The 24,246-nt window shown below is 40.8% G+C and overlaps 1 protein-coding gene across 3 annotated transcripts in view; it reads right to left on the bottom strand.

Annotated features, from left to right (window-relative positions):
* Positions 1-24,246, bottom strand: part of ARHGEF7 (Rho guanine nucleotide exchange factor 7) — a 115,998-nt gene that overhangs the window by 54,703 nt on the left and 37,049 nt on the right. For all 3 annotated transcript variants that reach the window (XM_056862184.1, XM_056862185.1, XM_056862186.1), the window contains exons 3-9: positions 23,670-23,754; positions 22,040-22,170; positions 19,656-19,857; positions 17,427-17,515; positions 9,700-9,794; positions 9,000-9,095; positions 6,862-6,984 (exon numbers count right to left, since the gene is read on the bottom strand). In XM_056862184.1, coding sequence (XP_056718162.1) covers positions 6,862-6,984; positions 9,000-9,095; positions 9,700-9,794; positions 17,427-17,515; positions 19,656-19,857; positions 22,040-22,170; positions 23,670-23,754 — 821 coding nt within the window. The remainder of the gene's footprint in view (positions 1-6,861; positions 6,985-8,999; positions 9,096-9,699; positions 9,795-17,426; positions 17,516-19,655; positions 19,858-22,039; positions 22,171-23,669; positions 23,755-24,246) is intronic.

Below are 24,246 nucleotides of genomic sequence, written 5' to 3'. Positions count from 1 at the left end.
CAATGAAAAGACCTATGTTTATGTGAATGCTGTTTATGATAAAAAAGATTTTTAGGCTCAGCTTTCTTTCTAAATAAACCTTAACTGAAAATATAATTTATTAATTTAAATTTTTTTACCATCAAGTCCCAGTCGACTTACGGAGACCCCGTAGAGCAGGGGTGTCAAACATCCAGCCTGGGGGCTGGATCCGACCCCTTGAGAGCTTTTATCCAGCCCGTGAGCCAGCCACCCCGCCCCTCTTGATCTGGGCTGGTGAAGCATGGTCCGGCCCAGCCAAACGACGTTTATATCATATCCGGCCCTCGCAACAAATGAGTTTGACACCCCTGCCTTCGAGTTTTCAAGGCAAGAGGCGTTCAGAGGGGGCTTTGCCACTGCCTGCGTCTATGTAGCGACCCAGGGTTTCCTTGGTGGTCTCTCATCCAAATACTAATCAGGGCTGACCCTGCTTAGCTTCCAAGATCTGACAAGATCAGGCTAGCCTGGCCTATCCAGGTCAGGGCAGACCAGGATTATGACTATTAAAAATAAGTTTTTTAATGGAATGTTAATCAATGAGCATATTATTAAGATTCCTAACAGGAGATAAAATGAACTATTTGCTCACATAGATGTTTACTCGGAACTTTGTTACAGGAGGCCTACTCTCAAAAAAGTCCACAAATGATGACAGCTTTAGAGAACAATTTTGACAAACCAGATTATCGATTTGCCATAGTTTCCCCCTCTCCCTAAATCCTCATTCTGAATATTAAGTTGAATCAGTGAGATTTCTGAACCCTTGCAAAGAAAAAGACAGAGTAAATTTTTCAGAAGCATCATAAAGCTTTGTTTGTCCAGTTTCAAATCTCCCACAGCAAATTTGTCCACCCTAGCATAACACAAAGAAAGCATTTCCAACTGGTCCTCTCACAGCTTTTCAGCACTAGTGTATAACATTCCTTTAACAGGAAATGTCATGTACATGCTCAGCATGCATAGATAGCACCACATTTAATTATAACATGCTCTAAATAACAGTTAAACAAATGTATACTATCAAAAATATGGACTAAGTCTCTTTAGCTATTACCGGGTGGTACAAACAGCTCCCTCTCCAACCAAAGGTAAGCATGGCAGCTTTCATACAGGCAATCTGAGCGATAATTTACACAGTGTGTAATAAACATAGGATCTGACGGTGCTCTTCTGCCAGAATAACAGTACAGCAGCTGGTAAAGCAGAAGGGACATGGTTTTTGCCATTTCCTACTCTCCCTACTGCAGATCCCCATTTTGCCCCCCTCCCATGCTATTCACTGAAGGTCCCTTGTTCCACAGGAACAGAATTTCAGGAGGTCCTGTGAGCTACAACAGGAAGAGGAAGGCTGGACTCCACTCACAGGGATTTCAATCTACCCCTGTGCAATATATTAGACTACTGCAATGCACTCTACGTAGGGCTGCCACTGAAGACTGTCTGGAAGCTACAACTGGTACAGAATACTGCAGCCAGGGTGTTGACTGGAGTGGGTCAGTATCACTCCAGTCTTGTTCCACCTTTCCTTTTATTATTAAACTCACATGACCAAAGGACTTGAGCATAAAACCAATACAACAGGTCAAAAAACAAACCAACATAACATAACAGTACAAGAAGTAAACAAGATACCAAGTCAATAAAATGCACATATCTCTTGTTTCACCTACACTGGTTTCCAATTTGCTTCTGGGCTCCGTTCAAGGTGCTGGTATTAACCTTAAAAGCCCTGTACGGCTTTATTTATGTATATTTTTACATATTTATTATTTATGTGTATATTTACATATTTATATATTTACTTACAAAAGATAGGACATTCTAACAAAATGTGACTACTTCCAACACAATGCAGAAAACAGAACTTTTACAAGTATTTTGGTCATAAAAGTATTTTGGTTATTGATAAAATGTACTACTTGAAGCTAGTGAACTCTGAAAACAGTTTATCAGTCTAATTAATTTTCTTAGCAGATCATTACATCTATAAAATCAGTGTAGTTTGTTTAAAACCGCAGCTGCTTTGACAAAGACAATAGCCCTTTATAACAATTTTGTCTAAACGTTGCAAAGTACTGCACAGTGAATCCCCTCTGTATTTAACTAAATGGTACGGAGGAAGGAAACAAATGAGATATACAAAAGACAATCATTTATCTATGAAACAACAGCCAAGCCTCTAGAATGATAAAACTGTGTTATGACTAAAACCTTAACCTATTACTTATTCAAAACAAATGAGCTATACAGAACAAATAAGCAGAAATTACGCTGTCCTAATACCATCATACTTTTTATGGAGTTGCTACATGAAAGCTTGTTTTCAAATCACTACTGTAAAGACAGCCTTCATAATTTACCCGTATTAAGCTTTGTGGCTTAGAGAGAAAAAATCGGTCCAGAGTCAGTGAATATTAAAATATAGGTCACAAGTTACCTCTGCTATTGAACACATTGAACTATGCAACTAGGAAGAATGGGTTAAGCCACCTACAATCACTTGAACAGGAGAAAGAGAAAGCTAGCCTACCATGCCCAAAACAGAAAATAAGCGAGCGAAAAATTATTTAAAGCTCCAACTTACACTTCCAATTCCTGCCTATAATAGACAGAACATGAACTCTCACTGTTGAAAGGTCTAAAGATGTCACACAGACAATGCATGCTGAAAGCCCGCTCGCGAACACCCCTGGCTCCCTTAATAAGCTTCTGTGCTGCATTTCGAGATAGAAAGCCTTATTCTTGGGCCGTTGCTTCAAGTATGACATCACCCTCTATGTTAGCAGCCTCTGGGAAACAAAGTGGAGGAGGGACAAAAGGTTCTCTGACTCAGATGCTTATCTGTATTCCATGCTCCAGTTATCTCCCAGAAATGTGCTCGTTTGAGCCTCGCGTTTTGAAACCCCGCGTTATTAAAAAGCTATAAGTGCAACCGCTAGTTCTCGAATCGAGACCCAGCCATAACACCAAGCATTATGCAAACTGTACAGTGGATTTACGTTTGCTCACATTTACAGATAACAATTGCTCATTCGAAGCACGCCGCTTAAATTATAAGTTACATTTTTTTCTAATGACCTGTCGTTTTATCTTAAAAGAATTAGTCGTACGTTAAGAAATATAGCGCCGTTTTCCCTCCACAGGAAATTGCCACTGCATCGGACTTGCTGACCTTCAGAGTTTAACTGCACATTAGAAGAGATTATGCATTTAAAACTAATATTAAGCGGTGGCAGAAATGCCATTTTTAGCACAGCGGATCTTTGGCAAAAGAAAATTAATGTTCTTAGCAATGGTTAAGGCTGCTGGTTCAGACTGAAGGACTGCACGGTCCCTCCCACACCCCTGCCTGCCTCACGCACGTGTGCCCCCACTTTCAACATTCATAGAGGGTTATGACAATAATGTGATCGCTTTCTTCATTGATACCCTTGCCCCTCCCCCACATGGGGACCCAAAGCAGCTTGCGTCGTTCTCCTCTCCTCCTTTTTATCCTCACAACAACCCTGTGAGGTAGGTTAGGTTGTGTGTGTATGACTGGCCCAAGGTCACCCAGTGAGCTTCCATAGCAGAGCGGGGATTCAGACCTGGGTCTCCCAGATCCTAGTCCCAACATTCTCACCCCACCGCTATGCTGGGTCTTGACTATACCCGTTAATAACCATGATTAGTACTGAACAAGCTGCACTCTGTGTGTGTCCCCCACCCCCCAGTTTCAAATCTATGCTGGGGGCAGCAGAAGGAGTGTGGAGAATTTGCATGTAAGATGAGAAGGGGTTGGGATTTGGAGAGTGAGAAATAGCAATCTTTTTTTTTTGAAAATGATCCCATAGCCTGGTCTTGACTGCTTTATCCACCTTAAGAGTAATATGTGCACTGGTTACAACTATTCATTATTCCCAAGAGTAGCTGTTTGGAAACACATTCCACAGATAAAACTGGGACTAATACACCAGTGCCATACTCTTGACATAAAAGGACTGAGGGAGTAATTACTTCCATTTGCAGTGGCAAAGGAAAGCATTTATCTGAGCACAACAACAGACCAGCAAAATTCTTTGCTATTTCCAATTAATAAAACAATATCGGCTGCACGTGCAAATAGTTTTGTCTTTAAAGAAAAATATTTGGAGCAAAGATATGTGACCAACAGATCAGAAGGCACAAACAAATATACTTCCTTCTCTGGAACCATGGTTTGAATCATGCCCTGTTTTATGCAGTTTTACTTCAAAGCTGTATAATTAACTGGCTTAACATTTCTTTAAATTAGATGAGATCCCTACAGAACACATATCAAAGAAACGCCCATATCCTTTTGCAGGCTTAAAATTCTCCAGTTATAATCACTGGATAAATTTATCCCTCTACTAGATTAGCAGTCTGCAGAACACAGTTGTATTATTGAAAACCGATACTATGAAATGTTAAGCTGGTCAATGAAATATACTTGTTGAAAGGGCAGTATGATGGTGCTAATTTCTACAATCGATAACGCTCTAAGCATAATTTGATTCATCCTACACTACAAACAGGGTAACCTGACATACCACATCAGTTCATTACAGCTAAATGAAACCTGAACCCAAAAACCTTGGGAATGCTGCAGACCTAAGCCAGTCAAACGCTGCACTATCTTTTGAAAACAGACATGATAAAAACCCTATTAGGATGTGTGTGCTTCATGCTTTTTTCAAGATTTTGATACCAGAATAGGAAACAGTTCTTGCTCTCTTGTCCAGTCACATGTTTAAGATGAACACTTGTAAAAGATTACAAAATCTGTGCTGTGGATGTCAGTGAAAGCTAGAAAGTTTCAGAAGGAATTAACATTAGATTCAGACCGTCCAATGCTACTTTGGTTTGAAGTAAAGAAGTCCAACCCAACATTCTACTGTTCAGGTACACAACAAAAGCTTGCATGAGTTTCAATTATAACTCACGATGGAAACATTATCAGAATATAAAATCTTTGTTCTGACTGAAACAATAAAACGTTAACAGTTATTTTCACAAGCTGCGCCCTGAAAAAACTGTCATGGCTGTAATAATACAATGCATTGTTTCAGTTCATTTATGCATATGAAATTATCAGTTCAGAACCCACTCAGTTAGTTAGTTCCATGTGCTCAAGGGGGCTTTGGCCTTCAGTTTCTTTATCAGGTGCCCCTCATAACAACGATGCAAACCCCTTGGATACTAAAGGGAATCAGACAAGGCAGTTGGTGACACAGCACATAGCCCTGCTTAGGTTTACAGGCTCACCAAAAAGCCGCTCTTGATAAACTGGCCACAGGATTTATTTAAGACTCAGAATGGCTTATAAAACTGTAATATAGTTCCACAGCAAGAACAGTCAAAAGAGGAAAACAGCAACAAATACTTACTGCAATCACAAAAAACAATTTTATTTATTGAAACATTTATATCCCACCTTTTCTCATGGTTCAAGGTGGCTTACAATAATAGTAAAAAACATTTTTCTGTTCATAAAAGTACAAGACTGGGCAAAACTAAACATTTTGCGATGCTTCCTAAAGACTGCTGGCCTTGGGGTCATAGGGGTTTGTTTTGGTAAGGAGTAAAAAACAAACCCTGAACTACATCCTGCATAAAACAGCACTGGGGCAGGTGTATAAAGTTGCAGTCTTATGCACACTTAATTGAGGAATAAGTTGCAACTAAAGTACTGGCGCTTATGTCTAAAGTATAATAGGGATGGGTTACAGTTAAAAATAATTTTTTTCACAGCCACAACTGAACAGCCTCTGAAATTTACTCTCAGAGACTTCTATTAAGCCATCATTCCTAAGAGTGGTGAAGGAACCTTTTGGATGATGCCTGAACTGACAAGCCGTGGTTTGCGATTAGCAGGCAAACCAGAATTGGCAACCATGGTTTGCAAATTGCTGTTTGGTGTAATGCTTCAATTGATAAACCACAGTTATATCTACTGGCTCTGTTCCCAGAGATTTTCACCAGAGACTTGGAGTGTGGAGCAGCAGGTCTATAATATGATTTGGCCAGATTCCTCTAGTTGACCATGAACTTTGCCTAACATAGCAGAAAAGTCTAAAGTGGGGCCTGATCAACTTATATAAAGACTACTGTTTGACCTTTCAAGAAGTTTCTGATTGAGTTTTACAACGGATGATTAATTTCTGCTTAGTAACTCATTCTGGAATCCTTTACCTCCGTTTAAAAAAAGTTGCATTACTGAGGCCACTCCCTTATACGTGTGTGTGTGTTAAATGTTGTCAAGTCGCTTCCAACTCATGGCGACCCTATGAATCAAAGTCCTCCAAAATGTCCTATCTTTGACAGCCTTGCTCAGGTCTTGCAAATTGAGGGCTGTGGTTTCCTTTATTGAGTCAATCCATCTCTTGTTGGGTCTTCCTCTTTTCCTGCTGCCCTCATACACACTCACTCATTAAACAAAACTGAACTACCACCTACATAAAACAGCACAGGGACAGGTTTATAAAGTTGCCTGCAGGCTTACTGCACACTTAACTCAGGAATAAGTTGCAACTAAAGTACTGGCACTTACCTCTAAGTATAACAGAGATGGGTTACAGTTAAAAATATTTTTTTCATGACCTCAACTGAAAAAAAGGTTGATCCACTTCATTTTGATCTTCATTCCTGTGCTTTATAAACTATTCTTTCGTTGTAAGTGAACAACTGATCTGAGTACTAAGAATAATCTTGTACGTGTTGGCAAACACTCCCCCCACCTCAAACGGAACAGATGAGAAAATATAAAGGACACTAGATCAATTACAAGATGTTCTGCATTTTTCCCATGTTTTACCAGTTCAAGATACAGTTAGGACTTACCTGTGTTCTGTGAGAACAGTTACTGCTGATGGGTGGTTGGCACAGTACACAAGATATAAATTTTTCATTTGTGGCATCAGATTTAGAAAGCAACCACCAACTCTCTGCTGAGCTTCAGGCAACCTGAAAATAAAGGGACATCAGTGTAACTTTCAAATCCTTCTGAGACCTAATGCATAATGCATTCCAAAAGTCAGCAAGACAGATGTGACCTTTACCTTGACAGACTCGAAGCCTAGGCATAATGGGTAAGTAGGAAAGCTATAAAAATGGCTACTGTGAAACAATAAACCGAGGGGAGGGGTGAAGCTTGGAAAGAGGTTTCATGGTACTTTAGTCCAGCTTGCTTGTTTCCTGGTATATTTGATATCCTGTGGTATGATGGCATTACTTTGTATATGAGCTGTTGTATTTTTTCATTGATTTATTGTGTTATTTAGTCCTTTATATTTAATCCAGTACATTTTTATCCTGCCCTTCCTTCAAGGTGCTCAGGGTAGCCTACATCATTTTCCTTTCCTTCCTTTACAGCTTGGTGTAGTGGTTAAGAGCGGTGGTTTGGAGCGGTGCAGTCTGATCTGGAGAACCGGCTTTGATTCCCCACTCCTCCACAGGAGCAGCGGAGGCTAATCTGGTGAACTGGATTTGTTTCCCAACTCCTACACATGAAGCCATCTGGGAGACTTGGACTAGTCACACTCTCTCAGCTCCACCTACCTCACAGGGTGTCTGTTGTGGGGAGGGGAAGGAAAGGTGATTGTCAGATGGTTTGATTCTTCCTTAAGTGGTAGAGAAAGTCGGCATATAAAAACCAACTCTTCTTCATCATTTTATACCCACAGCAACCCTGCAAGGTAGGTTCAACTGAGAGAGAGTCACTAGGCTTTAAGAGGGGAATGGTCATATTCATGGAGGAGAGGGGTATTCATGGCTGTTAGTTAGAATGGATACTAGTCATGCTGCATACCTATTCTCTCTAGTATCAGAGGAGCATGCCTATTATTTTGGGTGCGGTGGAACACAGGCAGGATGGTGCTGCTGCAGTCGTCTTGTCAGTGGCTTCCTAGAGGCACCTGGTTGGCCACTGTGTGAACAGACTGCTGGACTTGATGGGCCTTGGTCTGATCCAGCAGGGCCTTTCTTATGTTCTTATGTAGGCCAGCATCACCCAGAGAGCTTCATGGCATGGAAGGGCTTTGAACGTAGGCCTCCCAGATCCTAAGCCAACATTATAATTGCTATAACTCACCAGTGTTTGCATTTCTGATTTTCCAGCATTGCATTAGCAAAAACTATGTGTCTTGCGATTAGTCACCTGGTTAAACATATCTATTTCTGCTGAAGTTAGTGGACTTAAGCACATGTAACTGAATTCAAAACAAGTAAACATGAATAATACAGCTAATAACAACCAAAAGCGACTCTTTTCAACATTTATTAACAAATTCTTGCAGTTGTTTCCCAGTGCTTGCCACTGATTGTAAAACCCAACCAATGACAAGGTAGCTTGCAGCACTGGCAGATGGATTTCTTTTGGATTTTCTGATTCCAAGATGAATGACTAAGAGCCAATGCCGGTGGAATGAAAGCTGGCTCTTAACTTATGTTTCATGAAGCAGGCTGTGAAAGACTGTATCCACACACACCCCACCCCCGGCCTCTTGTATTCAATCCCCTCCACGGGTGCAGATTCTGAAGCCTACTGTTTGTATTCTGCTCAGGCACAATAAAACCAAATGGTATGGGAAGATTTGTGCAGGAGAAGCAAGGGACAACTTTACTCTTGTTTACTCTTTACATGCACCAACCATACCATTTTAATGCTGTCTACTTCCACAATAAATAAAAGACTGAGAACAAAACAGAAAAACACCACGTTTCTGTTACAATTCACATACCACCACATGCTTTAATATCCTCCAACACATTGCATAAAACTATTAGTGTGTTCATTAAGCCTTACAATATTTTCACATTACTGTTTCTGAAGTTGATACCCCCATCATAGGTTTCCTTTATTTATTTCTTTAGAATTAAAATTAACACCAATGAGTAAAGCATAAATTCCTTTAGACAAATCAGGATCATTCTTGACAATCAATTCCATGTACCGTTTAATTAGTTTGTTCAGGACTTACTTGGTACATTCTTCTAAAGACTGCACAAGCATTTGCTGAAAGGAGCTGATTTCTTCTAAGTTTCCCATTAAATATGAAGTATCTGTAGAATTTAACCTTAAGCCAAGAAAAATCAGTAAGTTAAGAATACGCACTAGTACAACAACAAACACGCACCCAATAATTTGTAATATTTCTTAAAGCCAGGAACTGGTTTCTTATGTGAGAGGTAAAGCATCTCTCTTATGTGCTCTGGTTATCCCTTTCACCTTCAGCTCACACGTGTTTAGAACCAGCTCACTATCTTTAATTGAATATGAACAGACTCTCTTTTATTTGCAAGACCATAAAAGTCACTGGTGGCAATGTCACAGAAGTTCACACACGTCTTGGAATTGCTTAAGGAGGCCATCAGGACCAATTTTAATGTTACAGCCCCTCGTCTAGCTTCCACACAGTATTTGTAATATTTACTGTGTTCATCAGTCCTGCATTGCTGCAAATGAGCCAATACACATGGTAAAGACCTTTAACCATTATGCCTGCCAGAATGCTGCCAAAAATATACTGCACTTATGAATATAAGAAGCTGCCTTGTTCCAGGTCAGACAACTAGCGTTGATGGTGACTGGCAGCAACTCTCTGGGGTTCCAGGAAGACGAAGGTCTTCGCTGGCAACTTCTGGCACAAGATGCTTTAGATGCAGATGCCAAAGACTTACTTTTCACTGGCTTGTAAAGGCCGCAGGTAGTTAGAAAGCATGGTCTGTAGTTCCTTAGCATATTCATTTTCTGTTTCTAAAATATTCTGTAGCACCTGTAACACAAGAAAACGTGTTCTTAAAGCTAAAACAAAAACAAACAAAAAAACACCCCGATGTCAAACACATCTAGATTCAGAAATATGTTGTACCTCTCAAAAGAGCTTCTATGCAAACTGGATAGGAAATGGAAAACAACCAACCATTCTGTAGGAAATTACAATTAAGGAACTTAAATTAAGTCAAGGTAAGTAATGTGATGAAGTTGTGAGAAACGTCTTGTAGGTTATCCGGGCTGTGTAACCGTGGTCTTGGTATTTTCTTTCCTGACGTTTCGCCAGCAGCTGTGGCAGGCATCTTCAGAGGAGTAACACTGAAGGTCAGTGTCTCTCAATGTCAAATGTGTAGGAAGAGACCCAACCCCCTTCTGACTATATATTACCCTTCCTACACACTTGACACTGAGAGACACTGTCCTTCAGTGTTACTCCTCTGAAGATGCCTGCCACAGCTGCTGGCGAAAAGTCAGGAAAGAAAATACCAAGACCACGGTTACACAGCCCGGATAACCTACAAGAACTAATGAACTCTGACCATGAAAGCCTTCGACAATATTGTGAGAATTTTTTTTTTTTTTTAAAATGGTCTTGTACAAAGCACCCTGATTGCTTAAAGCTGCACTGGTAATCATTTTTGGCAAATTTACAAGTCAAACACGTAAGGCAGTGCCATTTTATGCAAGTATCCTCTGCAAGCCTTGGTATAATTTTGCCAATGTATCGAGAGCAGAAAAGCACAGGAGAGGAAGACATGCGAATGGGCCTGATTCACAGCCCATTCCCAATCTGAAAGGACCAAAGGCCTTAGGAGGCCAGGAAGGGGCTTTGGTGGCTATCCAGGGTGGCACAGACACTGGCAGGGGGATCCGGACGCCATCCTCCCAGAACTGCTGCAACAGTGCTGCCCAGGGACACCTGCTGGGCCTTCTGCCAGCATCCCACCGGCGCAAAGCCCTGAGCCGGCATCCCGAGGAGAAGCTTCCTGACCCCTTTCGCCCTGGGCACGCTGACGGAAAGAACAGCACTGCTGCGCCAGCTTTTTGCTGGCACAGCCTCACTGTTTTCAATGGGACAAAATGCCCCATTTAAAAAAAAAAACACCTTCAAAAGGCTTTTTAAAGCCTTTTGGCAGCCGGGGAACAGCTTTGGAGGCGCTGCCGCGGTGCCTTGGCCATGCCGTCCCCGGCTCAGGAATGGGCTGCCCATGTGCCACAGCCAAGCCAAAGAGATTTCTACTGTATCCAGACATGCTACAAATCCCTGATGCATATACCATTTGTGTCTCCTGGGTCACCAATGATTGGGCCCAGTGATTTAAAGAATCATATGAATTCTCTTTTCGTTGAATGCTAATTCTTCTAATGTACACTGTTGTAAATGTATACACACACACACACACCCCAGAGTTCAAATGGCTCATTAAGTCCCTTCCAACGTTTTTGGGATTTACGTATTACACAGAGAATCGGGACTGGTTCACACATTCCTTAATTTCTCAACGCTAGAATTCTTCCAGCTGAATGTGTAAGCCGACTCCACCCAAAGTAATGAAAGTTCTGCTTGTGGTCTTTGATTTGCAATACAAGTCGCCACTTGATTCTGTGTCATCGCTTCCTGGAAGTCATCGCTGCCTAACATCAAGGCAGTCAATGCAATATCGTCTTTCGCACTTTCAAACAAAGCCTCTGCACACTGTAGGTATGAAGGAGAGACTGCTGCTGCACAAGGCTTCCACCCAATTGTCTAGCACTGGAAAAATCCAACATCCTGGGCCACGGGAGTCTTATAGGGAATTGTGTGCACTGATCTGCAGCCCTGCTTGCCCCATCAGCTGGTATATTAGCTACCTGGGCAGAGAAGCCACCTCAGTTTAGAACCATGAAAGTTAACCCCTAAATGATGACGATGAAGAAGATGAAGAAGAGTTGGTTTTTATATGCTGCCTTTTTCTACCACTTAAGAATCAAAACGGCTTACAATAACCTTCCCTCCCCCTCCCCACAACAGACACCCTGCGAGGTAGGTGGGGCTGAGAGCGCTCTAAGAGAGCTGTGACTAGCCCAAGGTCTCCCAGCTGGCTTCATGTGTAGGAGTGGGGAAACCAACCTGGTGCACCAGATTAGCCTCCGCCGCTCCTGTGAAGGACTGGGGAATCAAACCCGGTTCTCCAGATCTGAGTGCACCGCTCCAAACCACCACTCTTAACCACTATACCATGCTGCCTGGAGCTGAGGACAATCCATAAGCAGCGCACTGGCAATCCATAAGCATCAAAACAAAAGCTGCTGCAGAGAAGAACCAGTTTTGAAAGTCACTTTCTCTACAAGATACATAATTTTATAAACCTCTTTCTAGCCCCTCAACTTAAGTCATCCTTGTCCCCAAAATTAAAGTCATAAGCACCTTTCCTCAAAGGGATGGTATTTCAGTCATCATTTTGATTGCCCTTTTCTGTGCACTCTTTAGCTCCACAAAATACTTCTTGACATGGGTCAACTAGAGCCATGCACAGTATTCTAATGCAGTTGCACCACAAAGGCATGATGGTCAGTTTCAGCCCGATGGCCAAAATTTCCCTCACAGATGGCCGCAGTTAATTAAGACCCAATCAGTGTACTTAACGATATTTGACTATTTCTCTCAACATACACAAATTTGCACCTACTTGCACTTAATCTGATTTATCATTTGGTTACCCATTCATCATCTGAAGAGATCCCTTTGGAGGTCTGCGATGACTTCTTGGGATTTCACCTCGCATAATTTGGTGTCAACAGAAGCATGGCTACCTCAGTAGCCATCACAGCCCTAACTTTAGATGGCTTATAAACTGCAGTGAACTTAATACAGGCCCTGAGGGTCCTACTACCATTGTGAGAATGACTCATTTATTCCCCTCACCATCTATGCTCTTTAAAACTAGGAACTGATCCACAAGAGGACACATCTTTTATTCCACAAATGCTAAATTGACTTCAGAACCTTTGATAAACAACTTCTAAAAAACGTGTTTTTTTAAAACAAAAAATCAAGTGTATAAGGTCAATGGGAATGATACTATCTCAATATTTGCTGACGCGCTCAAAGACTCCCAAAAATGTCGGCAAGGCAAGACATGCCTTTGCAAAAACTATGCTAACTCATCTTTCGCAAGGCTTGTTCTTTAAATTTTTTGTTTTTTTTAAAAAAAATTAGCTTTAATAATGACTTCTACAAATTTACCTAAACAGATTAGGTCTAAAAATTTCTCAAACTCCCACTGGAATCCTTTTAAAAATTACATGTTACATTGGCTAGTTTCCAATCCTGTGGTAAAGAGCTCAGTTTTCAGGCTGAGTAGCATATTTTTGTTATTAAATGAGCAATCTCACTTTTAACGGCTATTTAGTGACTGCCCTGGGTTTGTGAATTAGCTGTGAAATGCTATCCTTTGTTACCACTGTTAGGCATAGGTCCTCAGATGCCATCCCTAAAAACCAGTGTTCAGACACAGGGAAATTTCCAGTATTTCCCACTGTGAAGTCCTTTTTGTAGCTTCCCTGTCCTCCTTCAACACTTTTTTTCACATATTTGCCACGGTAAGATTTCTATATTGCCTTATTCTATCCCCCACTGGGTGGAAATCAAGAATTGTTGTCCCTATATACAAAAAAGGGGATAAAAGGCCTCCACAAAATTATAGGCCAATAAGCTTACTCAATACAGAGGCCAAGTTATATAGTAAATGCCTTCTGCGAAAACTAGAAGACTGGAAGGCAGAGAACCATATGATATCCTGTGCAGGCGGGATTTAGAAAAGGTTCCAGCAGTATCGATCAATGCCAAATTCTTTATCAACTGGCCCACTCTAGAGTAATCCTCAAAACTGGAAGACTTACCTCATTATATCCTTTTTTGCCTCCTGTATGATGGTCCTAGGCCCAAATTTTTAGCAAGAATATTATCTGTTATTATGGTATATTCAGATGTGGATAAAATCAAATGTCTGCTGTCTGACATGGATGTTTATGTAACACATAGGGTTTCTTTGATCTAAGGTTTCGGAAGGAGTTAGTTTAAAACAGTGAGTACTTTCTGGTATCTGTTATAACATTTTAATCGCTGATTTGTTTTATTATTTTGCTGTATTACCATGTTTTAGCCAATTGTATGTATACACATAATACTGTGTTGTATTACTATGTTTTTGTTATTTGTGATGGCCAACGGCCATATACAATACATTTTTTGGACTTCTGAAAAATATTGCCTTATTTTCACAAACATTAGAAAAGAGCTTCTTTGACAAAGAGCATGTCTAGCCAGACATACAACAAAATGCAGGGCATGGGAATTTCCCCTTTGTACAGCAAGAACCATCCTTGGGCACAGTTATGCTTGCAGAAAACAATCTGTTTTTACTAGTTTATACACAATGATGTTACTCCTTTCAAAACAGAAATCTTAGTTTCGTTAAGAACTTCAATACAATACGACTGAACTCCCAGCATTGGTAGGGTTTTCTGGTCATACTGGACTAGCTACATGGAGTGAATAATGCATTGGGATAGACAAGTTATTCATGCCTATATGAAAACCTGATGAAACAAGTGACATGCTGAACTATTTAAAACAGGGAATTCACTGCTTCTTTCATTAGCAACGCTGAACTCCTGTTTGTTCCCTTGAATGGGCCTATTCAATTGCGGAGGGGAGGAAAGGGAGACTATTTCTGAGTTCATTCTTTTGTTGGTAACTTGACTCCTGCCCCAAAGATTAAAATGCCCTACAATGTTCTACAAAAAGCCCTAGGAAGGACAAAATGTCACAACGCATAAGCTATTAATTAGCCAGTTACAAAGAGCAATACCATACATGCATACCCAATATGCAGAAAAATTAAAAAATCTTATCTTGCAAAGTAAAGACGATGAAACATCAGTAGACTACTGCATGCAGACAGCCTACACTCAAGAAAACAAGCAACTGTTGCTCATCGCAACACGAAGCTAGAAACGGGGGAAGGGGAGCTTGCAAAGACGATAAGGGGACAAAAACAGGGATCCCCGATAGAATCACTTTGTAAAACTTGTAGGTATTACACTTGTTGCGCTGGCAGAGCTACACAGGGCTACACAGCATTCTGGTGGCGTCATTCCAAAACAAGCCATCAAGAGGCATTTTCATGATCCAACCCCGGGGGGGAGAACCCTGACAACTATATTGTGTTAAGAAATACATGGAAGGAAGACCTTTCACTGGAATGATCCTATATAAAAATAAGACAGGTTTTTTCCCCCAAATTAAGACCATGTTTGTATTTAACACTCACTAAAGAAGAAACAAACACTACATAAACCTGAACAACTTTATGCAATTTTAAAATGGCCGTCAGCTATTAAGCTACGGTTTTGGCGTGCGGCAAACTGAGCTCCTAGATTCAGAGTTTAACTCTCTGACACCTCTTCCTTGAGCTTCTTACATATATTAAGCACTGGGTGCCAAACCGTATATTCTGAGCTTAGATTTACATACACTGATTGAATTTAGGTTTCAAACTGCCAAAATTCTTGTGTTTCTACTGTCTTCAGATATACTTTGATATAAACATGCCTACCTCCCCAGGCAGAGAAAGCTGTCAAGCCTGCAACATGCTCACCCTCCCATGGAGATGACAAAGAAGTACAGTAAACTGCAGTATTTTCATATTTCAGTGCTTCACCATTCCTGACCTCATCATCCTGCTTTTCTGCTCTAATAATCATCTTTCTCCTCTTTCCGCCTCTTTGCATGTTCTGGCTGCTGCATGACCCCATGAGGTGCCAAAGGGCTTATTACGAAGCTCCATCACATTTGACAGAATTAGGTACCAAACATGGGTTTGGTTTCACAGACCTTTTAACAAGTATGCGGCACAAGCGAGAAGCATAAAGCGCTGAATTCATCCATTGAGAACTAACCCTAAGTCACAGGGAATCGTTGTGGGGAGGAGAGAGAAACAGGGCAACACGAGTGTATCTTGACTGTTCACAAAATGCCCACAGTTGTCTCCGTAAATCAAAAGCTCTGACCACAGCCCAATTTTAAAATGTGACCTGCTTAACGGGAATCTTATGACATCAGGTGAAAGGAAAAACCAAGGGTGACTTCACACATTTTTCTTTAATAATCATACGGGGAAGGGAGGATGTGTGATTTTTCTCATGAGATGTACAGTGTTTATTTTGTCATAGCGTCTCTTGTTCGGAAGCTACTCTTTTAACATCATGACAAAAGAGACTTGTCTTTTTTTGTGTGTGTGTGTAACAGCGTACAACAAACAACAAATCAAAAATACTCGGGCTGGGATCCAAAGGCTTCTTGCATTAGACAAAGACATTGCTACTCATGAAAGGGGGGATTTCCCCTGATTTCCCCTTCTCATTGCAGTCCCTCCCCCATTCCATAGCGTCACCCATCTGCCCAGAGAGGTTTTCCGGTGGGAACAGCGTTACACAGCAGTAATAAAGAGTCAGGAAAGTCACCCCATTCCTTGACCACATGTCCACTCATGGTTGCCAGTTCACACAGTAAAATCCACCTTCAAAGTGCATTGAAAGTGGATTGAAAGTGCATTATTTGGGCTGTATGAAAGTGTATGTATCTCTCTTCCCCAAAGCTATTTTTAACTTCTTAAGTCATTTAGCTCAGTTGTTAATTTTAAGGATTGCTGAAGCTTTGAATACCAACCAACTCTTGGTTAAGATCTCCTCTAAGGAATCAAGCACCTGCTACCTGTACTTTTTCTGGATCAATTTTCATATCTTGAGTCCTCATATGTGTAGTCCGAATTGTATCTCATCACTCTTTACCTTGTAGTTGTTTAAAATTTGCCCATTATATCTATTTTTACGTTAAATATCATTTGGATTGGCTTGGATCCAGGCAACCCTTTTTATTTGGGCCCACACTTTTACCCCTGCACATGTGAGGGGGGAAAAACCAGCCAAAAGACAGGGCCTGTTTGAACTCTCAAATGCAAGCCTGAAGCCCAGATCGTTTGTCTGAGAGAAGTGATGGTGACATTCCATGGTGGTGAAGTGAGATCACTCCCCACTTTCCATGGTGACAATGCTGAAAGCATGCAATGAGGGCACCATACAATGGGCCTGTGTGAGATAAGGAATTTAAGGAGAATGTCCACTTTTCATTTAGCATGATCTCTTCGGCCAACCACAGTTATTTTTTTTTAAGTATCAGACTCCCCCATTGAGTATTTAAGTTCTTCTCATTTAAAGGGAAGCCTGACCAACATGACATTCTAAGCTATGTATAATGGCACACCAGGAACTTTGCAGATCACTTGATTTCTTCTGCCTAAGTGTGAATAAATAAAACGGGGGGGGGGAGCAGCGTTAAAAGGGAGTGTTTGTGGTTAAGCACCTGGTGTCTCTGGAAGGCTGTATGCAGCTTGACAAATTATTAGCTGTGCATGCCTGGTTGGAGATCATATGTTGTTAAGACTGTAAGTCTATGACTACACATTGCAAAAATAATTGCTGCATTTTTGGTAACACAAGTTCTTGAGGGTAACGTTTAGACACTAAGAAAGAATCAGATGATCGGAACAACATACACAAATACTTGAGTCAGAGAAAAAAAATCACTCACCACATTGTAATAGCTTTTGCTAATAGCAGATGTATCGAATCCTTTTGGAGGGCTCTTCAGTGTTCCAGATTTGGGGGAGACAGGCTTTTCTGAAACATAAAATGTTGTAGCAATAGGATGCAATTCCACAGTTCAGACACTAGAGGTCAAACAAGCTGCTCTTCTTAAAGCACTGATGATGAGATGCTGGCTATTTACTCAGGCATGGAACTACTTAAGTATATATACACATATAAACTGTCAAATCTACCAGCAAAGATAATTTCAAAAGTTGTATTTGTAAAAAACAAAAAACAAAAACAAACTCATTTTATCATGTTCTCTGTGATCACAAATACTGTCACTACAATATTTCATATGGGGGATATGTTTACTCAAGAGTCGTACAACTTCCAAATACCTTTCATTGAATATATCGCACAGAAAAGCAAAAAACTGGTATTAGTTTTACTGCTCATGTTACAATTTGTTAAGACAGGAATTTTTAAAAAATGAACTAAAGGAGTTCAAAGACAGTCATTTGGTGTTTATTACAGAACTGTAAAATACCACAACAGTTTCTTTGTTTCTAAGACTGCACTAAAAAAGAGTCGCATACTGCAGTCTTACGAGGATCCTCACACACACATACACAGAATTTAAATAAACTTAAAACTATACATTTGTTATACTTATCTCAATCTGGACACTGTGAGGCTTGTTATAGCCACCACAGGTGAATGTTTCTATCAGACATCAAAGATAAACTCTAGGAGACTCAGTGGTCCATTGTAATCCCCTGCTATAATTCAAAGAGATTCCTGAACCACCTTCAGGGATCAGAAGCCGGGGGGTTTTAAGCAGGCTGCAGGGTTCTGATGGGTGGCATTAGAAGTGCCAATGCTTAAACCTGCCTGGAAGCCATGCCAACCTCTGACCTAGAAGCCTTACTCACTAAATCTCATGATATCTAGTTTGGGCCTTACTAAAGTTAGGGGGTCCCTAGAAGGCTGTATGGCTCTATGATTGCATAATGCCCGTTTGACTCTTCTGTTATGTCTACCAGAAGACCTACTAGTGGCTTTATGACAAATACCCGTGCCCCTTATACACATACACTGTTCCACATCAAGAGATACAGCAATTATGTGTAAAAATCCAAATTGAAAGGGTGAAATTTGGGGGAATACTGTGAAAATGGAAATATTTTCTCTTTTGGAAGGAATTACATGTTTAAGGTGTTCAAAATCGATTTCAACTTTCCCTTTCAAGATTTCCATTCTGTACCCATTTTTTCCTTTAGAAAAACAATGGAAATTAAATGCTCCTCCAGCGTCAAAATTAACAGAAAATTTACCCCTCTAGTTGAGATTGTTCACTCTCACTGCAGACTATCTCAGCAGGTACGCAGGATACGGTAAATCACGACACGTAGGGTAAATGGGTTGGAGGCTACCATTCTCCTTCAGGACTGCAAAGTACCAATTACCTAATGATATCAAGGTTCTGGGACAGGTTCTATGGCAACCTCTTGGAAAGTATAAAGAGTTGGCTGCTCAATGGGAACCGAAAGCAGTTTACAGCATTCTCATCCATTTTACCTTCACAACCACTCAGTGAAGTTAGTCTGAGAGCGTGTGACTGTCCAAGGTCGCCCACTGAGCTTCTACAGCAGAGTCAGAAGTCTCCCAGATCCTAGTCTGAATCTCTAACCGCTAATTCACACTGGCTTTTGTGAGGCAGCTGCTCTTGAACAGTAGCAAGCACCCAGGCCTTGATGAGTCATACAAGTCAGGTAATAGCAAGTTGCGTGATGGGTGCTGCCAGGCCTGGCCCCAATGAGCCCTCCCTCAAAGGCCAAAACATCCCTGTAGAGAGCTCTGCCCCTCCCGCCCCGACTTTTTCTGACAGACACAGAGGCTGAAAGGTTTGCAATACTACTGTGGTTGCCTAACAGCAGCCACTAAAGGCATTCATTTCTTAAAGCTACAGGTCCTCCTTTATCATTTTGGGGTTTGTTTGTTTTTTAAAAAAAAACCCAACATATTTTTTTTTTTAAGATTTCAGATTTTTCTGTAAACCTGAGGCTTTTCTTGGGTTTGTAGGCAGATCTATCTTATCTGCCTCTGGCCCTAGTCTCCTGATTTAAGTATCCACAGATGGAGCCACACAGACAATTGGATATATTGATACAGGAACTCAAGAACAAGTGAAGACCAGACAGACTGTAAACATGTTCTTGAAACTCACCATTCGATTTTACTTCTCGTACATAATTGCTAGGAAACCAGCCTGTCTTGCCGTTGTGAGTTCCTTCCCACCAGCCTCCTTCTTCCACTCTTGTTACGTGAATAATATCTCCTTTTGTAAAAGAAAGCTCATCTTCATTGGTCTGCTGAAAATTAAATTTTGCTCTTACCACCAGCTGATGGTTGCTATTATCGGTCATGTCCTAGAATTGAAGAGGGAAAGGGGAAAAAATCAGGTGTGTTTCAAAATACAATAACAAATTAAAAATCTAACTAAATGAGGATAATAAAAAATACATCTCCTGACTCTGCCACAGGACAATTGAAGAACATTTCACACGTTGCTGCAAAAATTAACCAATTGTAGAAATGTGGAGATCTGTGTCTTTCTGTAACACCTAAAGAGCATTTGCAAATCTAAGAACTGACAAAAAATGTTTCAGGTGTATAGTTATTGAAAATATTTACATCCCATTCATCTCTTTAGAATCTAGGCAGCTAACAAACCTACAAAAGTTGCAAGGACATACACCCACAACCCTCCCCCCAGTAATAGTCCATCAGCAAGATAAAAACAACTTGTAGTTAAAAACACCAGCCAAATCTGGCAAACGAACAGATCACCTTCCTCTACATTTTCTTAAATAAAACTTTCTTACAGGCCTTCCTAAACACAGCAAATGAAGGAACCCTCTGCCCCTACTCTGATAGGCCATTCCAGAGGAATGAAGCTGCCACAGAAAAACTGAACTGTTGTCATATGGTCAGTTCTAGGAGAGGGTACCACCAGGAAAAGGCTGTCTGAACAGCATGAGAGATAAGGATGCCTCAAAAGACATACTAACTTTTTATTCAGCTCGCAAATGCCTGCAGGATGATGATGACCCCTTTACAGGCCCATAAAATTGGACCCCCTGTCCCAAAGTTCACCAAACTTTGGTGACCGTCTAAGGAGAGTCCCTTGCAGCCATGATGGAAATTTGGGGGCTCTACCTCCAAAAATGCCTCTCCAGGAGCCTCGAAAAAATCCCCATAGACTATAACGGGGCCAAATTTTTCAGTAAACTCGAAAATAAGCTGAATATCGAAATTTACCAGTATGGATATTCGGTTTATTTCAGATTTACCCAAAAATATCAGGCCCAATAAACCTGAAATTTACCCAAAAAATTTTTTGCACAACCCTAGCCCTTTAGTACAAAGAACAAGAGGAGCAAAATTCAGTGCTACAATATTAACAGAGCTGTGAAAATCTATCTTGTTTCTTCTACCCTTCTGCCTTGTCTATAAATTTCTTCCCATTTGAGATAAATCCAGGGTTCTCTGCTCAGAGATTTGGACCGTAATTGTATGCAGAGTTACTTCAGTCTAAGCCTACTGAAATTGCACTGTACGTGAAAGTGAAATTTGCTGCCTGATGTCCAAACAAGATAATTTCAATCTATGCTAGATCTGGGGGCAGCAAGCTTGATTATGCAGATTGGTTTTAAGGGATTCTAAGTGCTGCTTTTCACGTAACAATTAAATTAACCTAATCACTTTTTGAAGATTCTGTCCGAATTTTTCCATTGGCCTCAGCATAGTTTTTCCAAGAAACAGCCCCAAAACACTTTGCCTAATGGCTTGTCCTATATATTTGTATTAGTGTAAACTGCTATCACTGGCTGATATACAAGAACTGCATGAAAGAATTGCAAACACTTCATATCAATGGGAGTCATTTGAATATGACTGGAAGGAAGTAAGGAGCCTAATGAATTAGAATTTCTTCATATGCCTGTGTTGGCTAAGTAGAAACTCCTGAATAAGGGGCTAAGAGGAGAGTACAGAACCTTAAAATGTAGTTGCTCGACCCCTGCTCAGCTTCAAATACTGATGACAATTCACTGAGCAACCTCATTTCTTTATTAAGCACTGGGCAGCTATTGTTCTGCAGGTTCCAGCATTACTGGACGCTACAGAATTCCTGGATCACAACAGTCACACCTCTACAGCAGATACTGAGTCAATTTACACATGGTTTTACCATTTATAAGGTTCATTGTAAGGAAGCAATATGATGAGTGGTTATGGGACTTCCCACATAGGGCCACACTGGACTCATTTGTTAGTTATTTTCCCACAGAAAACCATGTTCAAGGACACATAGGAAAGACAAAGCTGATCATGCTAACTCATGTAAAATCCAAAAAAACACAAGAAAGCACCGACGAAGAGAAAAGGTCTCAAAGGCCTCTGTTACTGATCATTACCCTTCTTACCTATCAAGTATCTGTTAACGTGAGTCAAGCTTCTCACTTTGCATCACCCATTAAGGACAGTGGAAAATGTTTTTAAGGAAAGAGAGAGAGAGAAAGAAAGAAAAAGAACCGAGCCAGTACTTACCAGACTTCGATACTGGCCCTGAAAAAGTTTTGAAGTTCTGCTATGTAAAGACTGGGATCCCAAGGAATCAAACGACTTTATCCGGTGAGACGATGGCCGTGCACACACAGAGTCACTTCCTAGACCAATGTCTGGAAAGGCAAAAAACACTGGTACCTCAGAAAGGCTGGTACTTCAGAAATGCATAATACACAAGCTGCAAACAAGCATTATTCTTGATTTCCCCCCCCAAAAAAAACCTGTTAGTATACTTCTCTCCTGCACAAAGGAAGTGCTCAAATTTTAGCTGGAAAGACAAAATTTGATAAGCATATAGCCAAGAGAATGACCAATGGACATTTACATGTCACTCCCCTAGTAAATGACCCCCCCAAATAATTAAGATACTTCCATATTACTCAGAAACCTGTTAGCAATTAGCCCATGACATACTGAGTACTAGCAAAGACCATAAAATTGGAGAGTTCAACAGTAACATGCCAGGCCTATGGTTGAGGACAGTGATGGTCTATACGCAAGCTGGTCTCCCTCTCCCCCCTTCTCTTCTTTTCCTCCTCCCCTTCCCCCCCCTTCTCCTTTCTTCCCCTTCCCTTTTTTCCTCCTCCCCTCCTTTCCCTCTCCTTGCTGGACCCTACAAATAAACATGGCCCCTGATCAGTCGTTTTTTGGTCTCCCATTTTTTTATCCTCTCCCTTGAAACTTAGTCCAACCACAACACTGAAGGTGCCATATCGTGTAGAGATAGAAGGAACAAAATGTTGACTTTTAATTGGAAATGGTTTTATTGTTGACCAAGAGTGATTTTTATTGTTATAAGTGTAGAGCGTTGTTAATTTGGAAACCATTTTAAGTCACTATGACTGTATTTGTTGCTGGAAGCTGCCCTGAGCCTGGTTTTTTGCCAGGGGAGGGCGGGGTATACATTGAATAAAATAAATAATAAATACATAAAATAGAATGAAAGAAATGAGTAAATTTTCCCCATCATGAACGTTGCTACAATCACTAAAAGGTAAAGGTCCCCTGTGCAAGCACCGGGTCATTCCTGACCCATGGGGTGACATCACATCCCGACGCTTACTAGGCAGACTTTGTTTTATGGGGTGGTTTGCCAGTGCCTTCCCCAATCGTCTTCCCTTTACCCCCAGCAAGCTGGGTCCTCATTTGACCGACCTTGGAAGGATGGAAGGCTGAGTCAACCTTGAGCCGGCTACCCGAAACTGACTTCCGTCGGGATTAAACTCAGGTCATGAGCAGAGCTTGTACTGCAGTACTGCAGCTTACCACTCTGCGCCACAAGGCTACAATCACTAGCTAATCTTTATTATCTAACATATCCACTTCCTTTACTTTAAAAAATGTGCACTCAGTAAGGTGGGGGACAGAAGAGGACAGCAGAGCAAGGAATGAGACAGATTAAAATATTTGTGCTCAGTTGAAGGCATGGATGCAGATCTCAAGAGAATGACAGAAAACTTTCAATGGGATACAAGCAAAATAAAAGCAAGCAATAAGACAGAAACAGTATTAATAAACAATGAATGCTAAGATATTGAAACCAAACAAAATACAGACTATTGAATGAAATTCTTTCAATCCTCAAATGAGGAGCATGCAAAATACCACTTACCTGCTGTTACTTTATTTAGAGCAACTAAGGAGCTGAGCACCTTGTTGAAGTTTTGTCCTTGATAGAGATCATTTGCGTCAAAGGTCTGAAAAAGAAAGGAAAATATATCAAGTGGAAAGTCATACTACCAAGAACAAGTAGAGTAGTTTCACTTAGCGCTCTGTTTTCAGGAACATAATAGTAGAGTTAAAGGAGGCATTACTTTCTGAAAACATACTTATGTAGACAGGTTCCCACCTGCCCCTGCTTCTTGTTCTTAGACTTGCAGGAGAACTCCTGCTCTACGCCCCCTTCTTTTATGCAGGCAAGATCAGTAATGGCTCGGAGCCTTTACTGTGATGGCACCGCTTTATAGAAATCTTTTCCAGTACAGGTTCAGTTGGCCCCTTCAACATTGTTTCTGAAAAAGGTATTCCCGGGCTTAGCATCCCGGGTAAGATGCTAAGTATTTCCTCAGCATTTTGTTGGTGGATAGTATTTTATAGTTATGCTGCTTGCCTTAATTACAATTTTAAAAATTTACTGTGTATGCCACTTGAATTGTTGCTTGCGGCACAAAACTGTGTGCTAGAAATAC

This window comes from Euleptes europaea, chromosome 16 (genome assembly GCF_029931775.1).
Source record: "Euleptes europaea isolate rEulEur1 chromosome 16, rEulEur1.hap1, whole genome shotgun sequence".
Classification (NCBI taxonomy): Eukaryota; Metazoa; Chordata; class Lepidosauria; order Squamata; family Sphaerodactylidae; genus Euleptes; species Euleptes europaea.
Note: the sequence above shows the minus strand (reverse complement) of the source record. Positions and strands in the feature narration are given on the sequence as shown.